Source organism: Callithrix jacchus, chromosome 15 (genome assembly GCF_049354715.1).
Source record: "Callithrix jacchus isolate 240 chromosome 15, calJac240_pri, whole genome shotgun sequence".
Classification (NCBI taxonomy): Eukaryota; Metazoa; Chordata; class Mammalia; order Primates; family Cebidae; genus Callithrix; species Callithrix jacchus.
Window position 1 is genome coordinate 83,441,741 of NC_133516.1, and position 13,400 is coordinate 83,455,140.

General features: G+C 41.3%; 1 protein-coding gene across 1 annotated transcript in view; it reads right to left on the bottom strand.

The window, feature by feature from the left end:
• Positions 1 to 13,400, bottom strand: part of ARHGAP31 (Rho GTPase activating protein 31) — a 116,541-nt gene that overhangs the window by 45,797 nt on the left and 57,344 nt on the right. The window contains exons 2-3 of the mRNA XM_002758783.6: positions 3,555 to 3,657; positions 843 to 987 (exon numbers count right to left, since the gene is read on the bottom strand). Coding sequence (XP_002758829.2) covers positions 843 to 987; positions 3,555 to 3,657 — 248 coding nt within the window. The remainder of the gene's footprint in view (positions 1 to 842; positions 988 to 3,554; positions 3,658 to 13,400) is intronic.

Sequence of the window (13,400 nt, forward strand, 5' to 3'; positions counted from 1 at the left end):
CTTGTGCCCTTACTTCCTTTCCTATCTAAATTCCATGTGCAATTATTTCAATGCCTCCAGCATACGCTATCATCTCCCTCATCCCTCTTTACCAGTTGAACCCCAACCTTGGTTAAACCCAGCCCCCCTGCCTGCTCTACACCTTCTCCCATGCAGCCAAATGTTCAAGCCCTGTTTTCATGCAGACATTCTTTAAGCATTTATTATTCTTTCTACTTTTCTATGGGTGACCTATTTGCTGACTACACAGCTGCTACTTAGGTTTTTCACTAATGCCCATCCATCCTCTCCACCAAACCAACTCACTGACCTATCCTGCTCTCCCTCTTGGCTGTTTTCCTCATATTCTTTTCTCTTTCCAGCTTTCTGACCACTCTTGACATTTGTTTGTTCTCTCGTCCCTCTCTACCCACCCACCTCTTTCCTCAACCCGAAAAAGAAACACAGAGGGAATGGTCTGATAAAAAAGCTAGCAGTGGGTGTAGCATGAGGAGTTTCAGGTTCCTGTCCTGCCTCTGCTGTGTGACCTTGGGCCAGCCACTTTACTTCTGGGGTTCTCAGTTTCCTCCTTATACAATAAGGCACATTCAGTTGAATAAACATGGAGATAATTCAGCCCAGCTCTTAAAACAAACAACATGATTCTGAAAATTCAAGAAAGAAAAATTTAGCAAACAGTTCCACTACCCTATTTTCCTTACCATATTATCCTACTTCCTTCACCATGCTAAGATAATGTCAACCATCTGGTGAGTGTTATTATTGTTATTTTAGTACTGAAACTCTTCTTGGCCCATCCATGCATCCCACCCAGTAACCATAATGGAAATCCAAACACTCACCGTGAATTTCTCATAGAGCTCGTAAGTCAGGAGAGGGTTGGGAAGCTCCCTAAAGTAGAGCTTGCAGAGCGAGCCCACACAGTGGATGTCCTGGAGGTACACTTCCCTTGTCAGATCTGGACATTGATCTGAGCCAAACTCTTGCCTGAAACAACACAGACGGAGACATAACAATCCCAGGGAGTGTGTGTTCCATGTCAGCAGCTGCTTGGCTGCTTAGGGGTAAAAAGACCCTAAACTGCTGATTCTCTTTTTGACCTTTATTCGAAAAGATCTTCTATTCCAGGCATGAGGAAGTCACAGGAAGACTTCCATTTCAGGTTTGGATCTTCCTTGCAAAATATGCTGTGATTAGAAAGACATAATGCTCCTTTATAAATGGATTTCCCATGGCACAATGGTTACCAACACTGGGGAAATATCAAAACAATTTGTCAAAAAGTCCTATTGGGATTTGTTTTTCCAAAACATTGTTCAATATGAATTTCCCTTTCTTACAGGACAGACTGAAATGAGGGTAGGTCATGTTGTTGTCACTCATCCCTGTATATCTATGTCAACAAACTTGTTTTATTTGGAGATTCAAACCCAAAGTTTGAGAACTTTAATTGACTGCCTTTTTGGTGCTCAGTAGAACCTTCTAGGCTGCCTGATGGTGACTCCTACAGGACAGATGAATTTATAACTATCTACTTAAACAATCTATAGTGGGATGTCTTGAAACATTATCCAATTTCAGGCCTGAAAAACATTTAGAAAACATTTCCTAAAAAGGTTACGTGAATATACTACCTCAAATAATATCTATATATTAATACTTACAAGTTAAAATCTGTTTTAAAATAACAATAGAGCTTTACTATAGAAGAGAAGTTAAGCTTTTTGAGAGTATTCACTTAGTCAACCAACTGGTGATAAAGTCAACAGGACTCTCAGAATCAGCGTTTTTGAAACAGCTCACTGCCCATCCTCCTGCTTTCTAGGCTTACCCCTTTAATGAAGGGTAGGGAAATCCCTGATGCTTTCAGAACCTAAAAGAAACTGAGTGGGACTTTGAAAAGAGAACTATGCTATTATTATTTTTTTAAACGGAGTTTTGCTCTTTTTCCCCAGGTTAGAGGGCAGTGGCATAATCTCAGCTCACTGTAACCTCTGCCTCCCAGGTTCAAGAGATTCTTCTGCCTCAGCCTCCCGAGTAGCTGGGATTACAGGTGCTCACCACCACACCCAGCTACTTTTTGTGTTTTTAGTAGAGATGGGGATTCACCATGTTGGCCAGGCTAGTCTCGAACTCCTGACCGCAAGTGATCCACCTGCCTTGGCCTCCCAAAGTGCTGGGATTATAGGCATGTGCCACTGCGCCTGGCCCATGCTGTTTTATAAGAGAACTATGCCATGCTATGTTCTCTTGGCATAGTTCTCTTTTAAAAAGAGACTGTTTTAAAGAGAGTAGAACAAGAGCAATCTAGAGCTTACTCATTTATTTAGCCAAAGATTTCTCTTGTCAAGAATAAAGTCAGTGCTGAAATAAAAAAATGATTAGTTCCAGGATGCTACCTACTGTGTAGTATATTTCAAACCATCAAGAAGTATTTGCCATTGAAACTCTAATAAATGGAGTGCTAGTAAATCAGTGAAATTATGTAAACACATAAATTAATAAAAATCTATGGCTGCAAAAAACCAGTTTTTTTCAACAGCTACCACTTCAGTAGGAAAAAAAAAAAAAGATGGTCTAGTTCTTTGGTATAATTTAATTATAATCCAAATCTGGGGGAAAAGGGCAGAAACCAAGCAGGAGAAAAAATACGTGAACTGAATTACCTGCACAACTTATTAAATTTTACATATTAACCTTGTAATAATAATGTTTTTATTGTTTTAAAAGTCTACATTTATAACTAAAGAACATATAATAAATATAGGTAATAATAAAATATTATTAAAATAACATTAAATTATGTTTCTTTTGGTGTTAAGGAACAATATGAAACATGTAAATCTATTGTTTAAATCATATAAAATTATATATATATATATATATATATATATACTCTATCTTTTCTATACTTTCTGTATGTATATAAAACACATACATAACTGTGTTTTGTATAAAAAGTTTTGCTCTCTTTATTGAATGTGATAGAAATTTTTTCCAAATGTTAGGATAAATCCATAGAATTGGAAGTAGTTCACCCATCAGTAAGTTTTTAAATCCCAGCATCAATTAGAGACATACATAATCATACAGGCTTCTGACTTCTCAATCAGACAAAACCTCAAAATGTTGAGGGTGTGCCAGCAGAAAAGCTGACATGGATCTCAGGGTTCTGAACACTTAAGCAACAGGATCCTAATCTAACCAAGATTTGGGCAGGCAAGGGAATGATAATAAATCATGCTTTTCTTAACTTGTAATTTAAATCATTTGAGTTAAATCAAATTCACCTAAGAAGAATATATCTGGTACAAGGCAAAGAAACAGACTGAAAGCCCTAGGAGCTTTTGTTGGAAAGAATTACATTAGGCTGGAGAGTTTCCTGATTAGATTAAGAACAGTCAGGCATCTGAAAACCACTGCATCTGATTTTCGGTGCTGCCACACTTCCCTCAGTTCCTTTGGGTTTTTAATACTCTGAACACTGGTGGACAGAGGCATGGACATAGGAAGAATCATGGGAGAATTCTTTTGGGGCTATTCCTTTAGATTACCGTAGCCGTTGTATGTTTGAGGTGACTCCTGAAAGCCGATAGATTCCATCCACGATGCCGTGAGTCTCTATAAATTCTGCACAGCTCTTCAAAACATATGGAACTATGTAAAGGAAAAGAAAAAAAAATTAAGTATTAGATGTAAGTCTACCTGTCCTTTCAAGCTATCCTTTTAAAAATCCAGGAAACTTCAAAGAGATGTAAGTATGGAACTCATATGACTTACAAGTGGAAATGATTACTTGTAAGTGACAGGTGATGTTCCTTTCATATTAAAAAAAAATTATAGGGCTTTGCTAAAGAATTTTTTGTTTTGTTTTGTTCTGTTTTGTTTTTGTTTTATTGAGACACATTCTCACTCTGTTGCCCAGGCTGGAATGCAGTGGTGCGATCCCGGCTCACTGCAAACTCCGCTTCCTGGGTTCAAGGAATTCTTCCACTTCATCCTTCCAAGTAGTTGGGATTATAGGCAACTGCCACCACGCCCAGCAAATTGCAAATTTTTGTATTTTTAGTAGAGACTGGGTTTTGCCACGTTGGCCAGGCTCATCTCCAACTTCTGACCTTAGGTGATCCACCCGCCTTGGCCTCCCAAATGCTGGGATTGCAGGCATGAACCACCACACCCTGTCAATAATTGTTTTTTTAAATAATTTAGAAAATATTCAGTGAACTTGGACATTCCACCACTTGGTCTTTTCATTTCATTGGTTCTCCAAGTATGGTCAGAAGTGACCAGCATCTCCTGGAAAGTCAGAAATTCAAATCTTCAGCCAGACCTATTAACTCAGAAATTTTGGGGTGGGGCCCAGCAGTCTGTGCTTTTTAACAAACTCTCTAGGTGACTCTGATGCAGGCAACAATTAGAGAGCCACTGCTTTATTCTAAACATGAAGCCATCAAGGCAGCGGCAAATTTACTGGTCTCATGATTACTTGTTACTTATAAAAAATAATTGATGCAGTAGAAAATGCTTACAATACAATTTGATTTTTTAAAAGATTTTTTTAGAAGACATAAATTGAATATACATTGAAAATTCAGTTATATTAAAAAAATTCGAAGGAAAAAAGACTGGGAGAAAATCTGCCAGAACGTTGAAGGTGATTTAAAGGTCAAAGTGATAAAGTGTGTGTGTGTGCATATATGTTTTTTAAAAGGTGAGAACTCCCTCCCCACTCCCATGGATCAAAACCAGTCATTGATTTAATGGACAACATAAAAGGGACTGACAGGACCTCCTGAGTTCCTGCCTCTCCAGAGGCTCAGTGCCCTGGTAGAAGGTCTGGCTGTGCTGTTCTCTCCTGGCGGCTAATTGAGAGAACAGCCAGCTCAGTGTCCCAGAGGGGCAGATACAGGCCTTCTGGATGGTACAGAGAGAGTACCAAATCACTTGCCACTTTGGTCCCTAGACAGATGCACTTGAGGTCCCCCACTGTGAGAGTGCTGTGAATGGTCATTTGGGATGGAACAACCCAACCCACCCAACAACCCACTGAAGGCTCCGAAGTCTCCCGTGGCTCCTGGAGCTCCCACAGTGATGTGGGACCTCTATGAATTAACGCTTGGGTTATTACTATGCTCATATTCCCCACACATACTCAATCCATTAATGCTGTAGATGAGACCAGTGTGAATTCATCAATGCTTATTACATATACTCATGTCTACGCACAATTCTGAGCTGGACTGGATCTTTACTTAGGCAGACATAGGGCATTCAGACTCAACATTCTACCTGAATTATCTATTATGACATACTCTAAGCACTCCTTTCCCTTGTGGCCTTCAAGTAATGGAATGCACAGCCTTTGAGAGGCAGCAGAATACTTTAAGCGAAGTATTCTGCTGCCTCTCAAAGGCTGTGCATTCCCAGAGCATTCCTCTCCAACACACATCCATGGTTTTCCCTCAGGGAATGGACTTGGAGTTGGAAATATTGAGGCCGGAGACCACAGAGGTGGAACCACTTCCTAGGAGTGAGCACAGCACAGGAGAAGGGTGTGATGGGGGGTGCTGTGGGAGTGCGCAGGGGTCCACAGCCTCTGCCTGTCTTCAACCAGAGAGCTATGATTTGATCTGTTTTATAAAATAGGGTTCTTGGTGAGATTTTTGTTTCCTATGCTCATGCAAATAGATAAATAGAAATAGTTCTAGTGATATCTAAAGTCCCCCTCTCTCTCTCTCAAAATGACTTTTGGGAACAACGATGGTTGGCTCTTTCCCACCAAACCTAACTGTTCGGTAACCTGACACCATACAGTCTATGATTGAGGGTGCAGATTTGGATACCAAACAACCTTGGGCAAAATATACACGGATTCTGTTTCTTAGTTTCCGTGTGTGTAAAATGAGGATAATACTGATATTAATCTTGTAGCTAGGACTGAGATAACACTTACAAATACTTAGCACAGACCCTGGCATATAAGAAGTATTTTACAATGACCAATATTATTTCTACTTGTAACTTATCTATAATACAAACATATAATTTGATTTCCTTGGTGAAAACAGAGCTTGCCTTCTCCTATTCAGTTGGGGTAGATGACCAACCTCATACAGGTCAAAACTCATCTCTACTTCCCTTTTCTTTTCTTTTCTTTTCTTTTTTTCAGACAGAGTCGCTCAGGCTGGAGTGCAATGCCCACTGCAACTTCTGCCTCCCACGTTCAATGTATTCTCCTGCCTCAGCCTCCCAAGTAGCTGGGATTACACGTGCCTGCCACCACCCCCGGCTAATTTTTGTATTTTTAGTAGAGATAGGGTTTCATCATGTTGGCCAGGCTGGTCTCGAACTCCCGATCTCAAGTGATCCTCTCGCCTCAGTCTCCCAAAGTGCTGGGATTACAGGTGTAAGCCACCATGCCCAGCCTCATCGCTACTTCCTAGAATGGCTGTTGTGTCCTTCTTTAGCAAATTTTTTGATTTGAGAGTAATTTTGCTTCCATGGGATGTCTTTTCTTTGCATGTGGGTATATCTTTACAGCACAAAGGCAGTAGGATCCAACAGTGTACGGCTTGTGAGTTAGCAGTCTGGGAGCGATGCCTGGCCCTCAGGGTGTTCTGCATTTCGAGTCTGTACCACAGTGTATGGCTGTTGTGCTGTGCAGGGCACAAGCGGATTTAAGAACTCGGAACACTCACAGGAGGACTCAAGCACAAAAGCCTTGGACTCTAAAGACCTTGATAAAGAACACTCCGCAAAAGGGGCCGTGCAGGGTAACCAACCTGTTCCAGTCCATTTTCAGATGGGGGCCTCCCAGTACCATAGCTCTCAGCTGCAGCACTTCAGGCTCCATTTGTCTTAAAGGTGGGTAAAACATATTCTGAAACAGAGCCTTTGTCATAAGCTTATTCTGGCTTTGGTACAGAAGCCTTAGAACCTCTCGTCCATGGCTCTGTTTAAGCAGGAGGCAATATTAAAACAATCCAAGGAAAGAGGTCATAATCCCAATCACTGTGGAATGTTAGCTTTCCTGGATTTCTCATCTTGGGCTGAGTTGGAAGACATAGGAATTCGCCATCATTGTTACCTGGTAATGGGAAAGGACTCAACCTCTGTGTAATCATCCAGCTCTAAACATTAGAGCTGCGGTTCTCAGACTGTGGTCCCTGGATCAGGTCCTGTAGCCCAGCATCCTCTAGATGATTCTGATGTACTCAAAAGTTGAAGAACCACCAGGGGCAGTGGCTCATGCCTGTAATCCCAGCACTTTGGGAGACTGAGGTGGGTGGATCACTTGAAGTCAGGAGTTCGAGACCAGCCTGACCAACATAGTGAAACCCCATCTCTACTAAAAATACAAAAATTAGCCATGTGTGGTGGCAGGTGCCTGTAATCCCAGCTAGTTGGGAGGCTGAGGCAGGAGAATCGCTTGAACCTGAAAGGCAGAGGTTGCAGTGATCCAAGATTGCACCACTGCACTTTAGCCTGGGAAACAAAGCTAGATTCTGACTCTTGTCTCAGAAAAAAAAAAGGAAAGCTTAAGAACCACTAGTCTAGACCAGGGCTTCTCACATACCTTAATGTCCCTAAAATCACCTGGGGATTTCACTAATATGCATATTGCTATTCAGTAGGGAGGTAGGTGGTACTAGTGTTGAGAATTTGCCTTTCTAACAAATTCCAGGTCATACAGGTACTGCCAATCTGCAGCTCATACTCAGGATAGCAAGGGTCTAAAAGTAGCCCTCAAGGGTAGGGTTGCAGGGGCTACTGTTCAGCCTCAAAGTCTCAGAATTATTTAAACTATTGTCCCTGGGATCATTTCAGTGAAGTTCAATTTATCTATTTTTTCTTTTGTTGCTTGTGCTTTTTGTATCAGGAGAAAAGCTTTTTATTTCTGATTTATATTGTCTACATCTTTCATTATTGGTTACTGGAATAACAGTTTGTCATTACTGACATGCATAAAGAGTGATGTTATAAGTAATGCAACTGTTTCTTATTGTTATAGATGAGATCGTATAAATCCAAAGGAGCATTATCCTTTGAGAAACTGGACCATTATCTGGCTCAGAATATTTCTGAAACCACCCTTTGGGAACTGCTAATTAGAAACTGTATACATTTAACTCTACAAAGAACTCGAGTGTAACCTTCTTCCAGGAGGAAAAGAGGGAAAAAAGAGTGAGGAAAAAAACATGAGAGGTTTATCCTGTACCTCTCATTTTTCCTACAGGATTCAAAGCAATTGTTTTATTATTATTTCACTTTCAAATTCGTTTCAGGGAGGATGGGCTTTAGTTCTGTTTTCTCTTTAGTTCCTACAGACAAGGAATATATTTGATCTTTTAAAAACCGAGTTTTGATTGTGTCACTGTCCTGTGTAAACACTTCCCCTGGTTCCCCATCACTGACAAAATAGAGTCCAAGCTGTAGAGGGAGGCCTAGGAGGTTTTCCACAATCTGGCCACACTCCCCACTGCCAGTCTCATCACTGAGTGCTGAGTTCTCCCTCCCTCTCAGCCCCACACAGGAATGTTGTTTTCCAGCCATGGACAGCCTGCTACTTCCTGAATATGCTCTGCACCTTCACACCTTCCAGCTTTGCACCGGATATTCCCTCGTCTGAGCCCACTGCCTCTTCTCCACTGAGAAACTCTTCCTGCTTATCTTTTGGGATTCGGCTCAAGCCCCAAATTCTCTACAAAGCCTTCCTCAGGCAGAACTAGGTTCTCTTTCCTCCATGTTCTCATCTCTCCTGTGCCTCCTCCCCTTGTGGCACTTTCTAGAATTATCTGCATTCAATTCCACTACAAATTAAAACTGCACTGATATATCATTTTTCACTTCTCAGATTGGCAAAGCTACCTAAGTTTGTTAACACACAGTGTTGGCAAGGCCATAGGAAAACAGGCACTCTCATGAGTGGCGACTGGCAGCGGAGATTGATACAACCTCTGGAGGGCAATTTGACAATATCTGTTAGAATATAAGTACACAAACCCTTTGACCCAGTCCTTCTTCTTCTAGAAATTTGTTCCACAGATATTCTTGTACATGTGATATGTAAGATATGTACAAGGCTATTAATTGCAGCAGTTTTTGTAATTCCACAAGATTGTCATCAATAGCAGGTTGCTAACAAATAATGCAAGATTCATACAGTGGAATACTATGTGGTCATTAAAAAGAATTAGAAAACTTTTATGTACAGACATAGAGTGGTCTCTAAGATATATTGCTAGGCAAAAAGAACAAGATATATAGTTAGCAGACCTGAATAATGGTATGCTAGCATCTGGTTGTTTTTTTCTTTTTTTTGTGTCTTGCTCTGTCACCCAGGCTGGAGTGCAGTGGCGTGATCTCGGCTCACTGCAACCTCTGCCTCTCAGGTTCAAGTGATTCTCCTGCCTTAGCCTCCTGAGTGGCTGGGATTACAGGTACATGCCACCACACCTGGCTAATCTTTGTATTTTTCAGTAGAGATAGGGTTTTACCATGTTGGCCAGGCTGGTCTCAAACTCCTGACCTTAGGTGATCCACCAACCATGGCCTCCCAAAGTGCTGGGATTACAGGCATGAACCACCATGCCAGCCCTCTCCCAACCCACACTCTTTTATTTAAAGAGAGAATGAAAGACTAAATATACATATCTGTTTATATGCATTAAATATCTATGGAAGGGTACATAAGAAAGCAGTAACTTTAGTTGTCTACAGGAAAAGAAACTGGAAACTGGAGCTAGGCCTCTGAGTAAGAGAGAGACTTCTCACTGCATTCTTTTCTACTTTAAATTTTAAACTATAGGAATATATTACCTTTTCTGAAAACACTGTCAGAATAAATATAATCCTGCAAATATTTACTTTTAGCCTTCTCAGCATCTAGCACCGGGTATGAGGTGTTGCTTGTTTCTTTTTTTTTCTCTACATATAACAGCTTTATATATATGTATATATATATGTATATATTTTTTTTTAATTGCATTTTAGGTTTTGGGGTACATGTGAAGAATATGCAGGATTGTTGCAAAGGTACACACAGGGCAATGTGGTTTGCTGCCTTCATCCTCATCACCTATATCTGGCATTTCTCCCCATGTTATCCCTCCCCATCTCCCTACCCTGCACTGTCCCTCCCCAGCTCCCCCAACAGACCTCAGTGTGTTATGCTCCCCTCCCTGTGTCCATGTGTTCTCATTGTTCAACACCCGCCTATAAGTGAGAACATGCGGTGTTTGATTTTCTGTTCTTGTGTCAGTTTGCTGAGAATGATGGTTTCCAGGTTCATCCATGTCCCTACAAAGGACACGAACTCATAGTTTTTTTATGGCTGCATAGTATTCCGTAGTGTATATGTGCCACGTTTTCCCTGTCCAGTCTATCATCAATGGGCATTTGGGTTGGTTCCAAGTCTTTGCTATTGAAAACAGTGCTGCAATGAACATACATGTGCATGTGTCCTTATAATAGAACGATTTATAATCCTTTGGATATGTACCCAGTAATGGGATTGCTGGGTCAAATTGAATTTCTATTTCTAGGTCCTTGATTCATCTCCATTACTAAGTGGTGAGCTCCTTAAGGACAATGCGGACAGTCCTGTGTCTTATTCATCTAGAACAGCCTTGAAAACAGAAGCACTCAAAATGTTTTCCTGAACAGGAGCTTGGTCATTTTTCTCCAGGATGAATTTTCTGTGTTCCTTTGATATCCGGGTTCCTCAAAGAAGAAAATAGTTATTATGTGTCAGGCGTGGCTTTAGGTGGGTTTTTATTTGTTTGTTTGTTTTATAGCTCCATTCTATAACTGTGGCCAATCCATGAAACAGATAAAATGATCGCCATTTTGAAAACAGGAAAGTTGATTCTCAGAGAGAATAGATGAATTGCCCAATGGCCTGCAGCTAGGAAGTAGTAGAGTTGGGATCTAAACCTAGGTTTGTGTGCTGCCAAAGCCCATGCTTTTTCTGGGATACTACAAGTGATGAGGAATAAAGAAGTCCCAAGCTACACCTACCCTGGTCCAAACATTCCCCGACAGGAAGGCAGGCTCTATTCATTGGTGGCAACGTTGTAAGTGTGATTTGAGTGGATTGGCTCCTTGCCCTTGACTGCCAAAATGCCTGAAATCCTACCACTGCAGGCCTGACCTTTAAGTGTTCAACAGCTCATGGTTAATATCTATTTTCATGGGTTATTTAAAAAAAAATAGCAAAAAAAGTTGATAAATTAAAATGATATATTAATACAGAATATAGAATGTCTCTTTTAAACCACCTATTCACCAATATATTAAGTGATAAAAAATGACACACACTGGCAGGTGGATCACCTGAGGTCAGGAGATCGAGACTAGCCTGATCAACATGGTAAAACTCTGTCTCTACTAAGAAATACAAAAAAAAATTAGCCGGGCATGGTGGCAGGCGCCTGTAATCCCCAGCTACTAAAGAGCCTGAGGCAAGACAATCGCTTGAACCTGCGAGGCAGAGGTTGCAGTGAGCTGAGATTGTGCCATTGCACCCTAGCCTGAGCGACCAAGAGCAAAACTCCATCTCAAAAAAAAAAAAAAAAAAAAAGACACACTGAGATGTTAATAGTAGTTTTTGCTAAGTGGTAGAAAATAAATGATTTTTGCTTTTCTCTATTTTTAATTTTGCTTTTTAAAATTTTCTTTGAAGGGGATATAGTAAAAGTTTTTTTTTTTCTTTCTGAGATGGAGTCTCACTCTGTTGCACAGGCTGGAGTGCAGTGGTGCAATCTTGGCTAACTGCAACCTCTGCCTCCTGGGTTCAAGGAATTCTCCTGCCTCAGCCTCCAGAGTAGCTGGGATTACAAGCATGCACCACTACACCCCGCTAATTTTTGTATTTTTAGTAGAGACAGTGTTTCACAATGTTGCTCAGGCTGATCTCAAACACCTGACCTCGTGATCTACCCACTTTGGCCTCCCAAAGTGCTGGGATTATAGGTGTGAGCCACCGTGCCTGGCCTCCCCTGCCAAATATATATATATAATTTTTTTTTAAGAAAGAAATGGGAATTTGGAAAAACAAGTTTCATTTAGAAAGCCAGAGGGGCTTCTGACATCAGTGAGCCAAGTTCTAAAATGTTTGCTGAAGTCCTTTCTAGTGACCCTGTTGAGGTTATTACCCCCTGTGAAGCAGAAGTATTTGCCCAACCTGCTGGTCTGGCATGGCTGAGGACTAGCTCTGCTATCCTGCTAAGCGAGGCAACCTGGGGGTCCCTGCCTTACTCATTTTTAGGCTCTCAGATGCTAAGCCAAGCCAGCACTTTCCTGCAGAGGTGTCCAGGTCTTCCTCTGGTCCACCCTGGGACTCTCATCCCTGCCCGGCCCTTAGGTCTCTGCTGCTAATGCTATCTCTTTCCCAATGACAGCAATTCTCCTACCGAAGCAGATGCACTGAGGGCCCATCTAGAGGAACAAAAGGTAGTAAGATTTTTGCTCTCAAGAAGACAAGAAGGGAATGGGTAATTACTGTGAACCTAGTATGTGCTGGTCCCTGAGCTATACACTTCTCATTCATTATTTGTACCCTGTGCAATCCTCACAGTCACCTTATGAGGGAGGTATTTATCTCTGTTTTGTAAATGAAGAAACTGAAGCTCAGCGGTATTAAGTAACTCGGCCAGTATGAAAATACCAAGCAAAATATGTTAAGGGCCCTAGACAGGCACAAAAAAATGTAACGGAAGTTCTTTAAAAAAGATTACACCTGGTGGGGAAGTCAGGCAGAGCTTTTAGATAGTGAACAGGAACAGGAAGTTGTGTGCATTTATAGAGAGCCAACTGTGAGAGGGACCACATTAGGGAGTGCTGAGACAGGACCCTCACACCCAGGGGCTCACAGGGTTGTAAGCCAAGTGGATAAAGAAAGACAAGTTAAGTTGCTGCAATAAGAACTCTGACACTGATGCAGAGGGATGATCTGAGATGGTATGATATGACGTGAGATGCTAGCATATGATGTAATATGGCGGGACTCAACATACATTACAATACATGCAGAATGCTCATTTAAGTGCCTAGCATATAGTATTTCTTTTGGGGCAGGAAACAGCGAATAGTATAAACAAGGTGAAAGGCACTGAATAATGTGGTGAATTCCAGGAATGCTGACTAGACTAGTCCGATGGAAGAGAAGCATCAGGGAACTTGGGGGCATTTTTACTGACTGCCTGGGAAGATTGCATTCTATCTCTACTTCCAGATAAATCTTTCTAAGACACAACCCTGATGGTAAAGCTCCCCTACACCAAAACATTAAATAGCCCCCATTGCCTGAAGAATAATGTCCAATACAGACAGCTTTGGGACTAGACCTTCAGCTTCCTCATCAGGGCCAACCCTGAAGTTCTTCCCTTCAAGGAAAC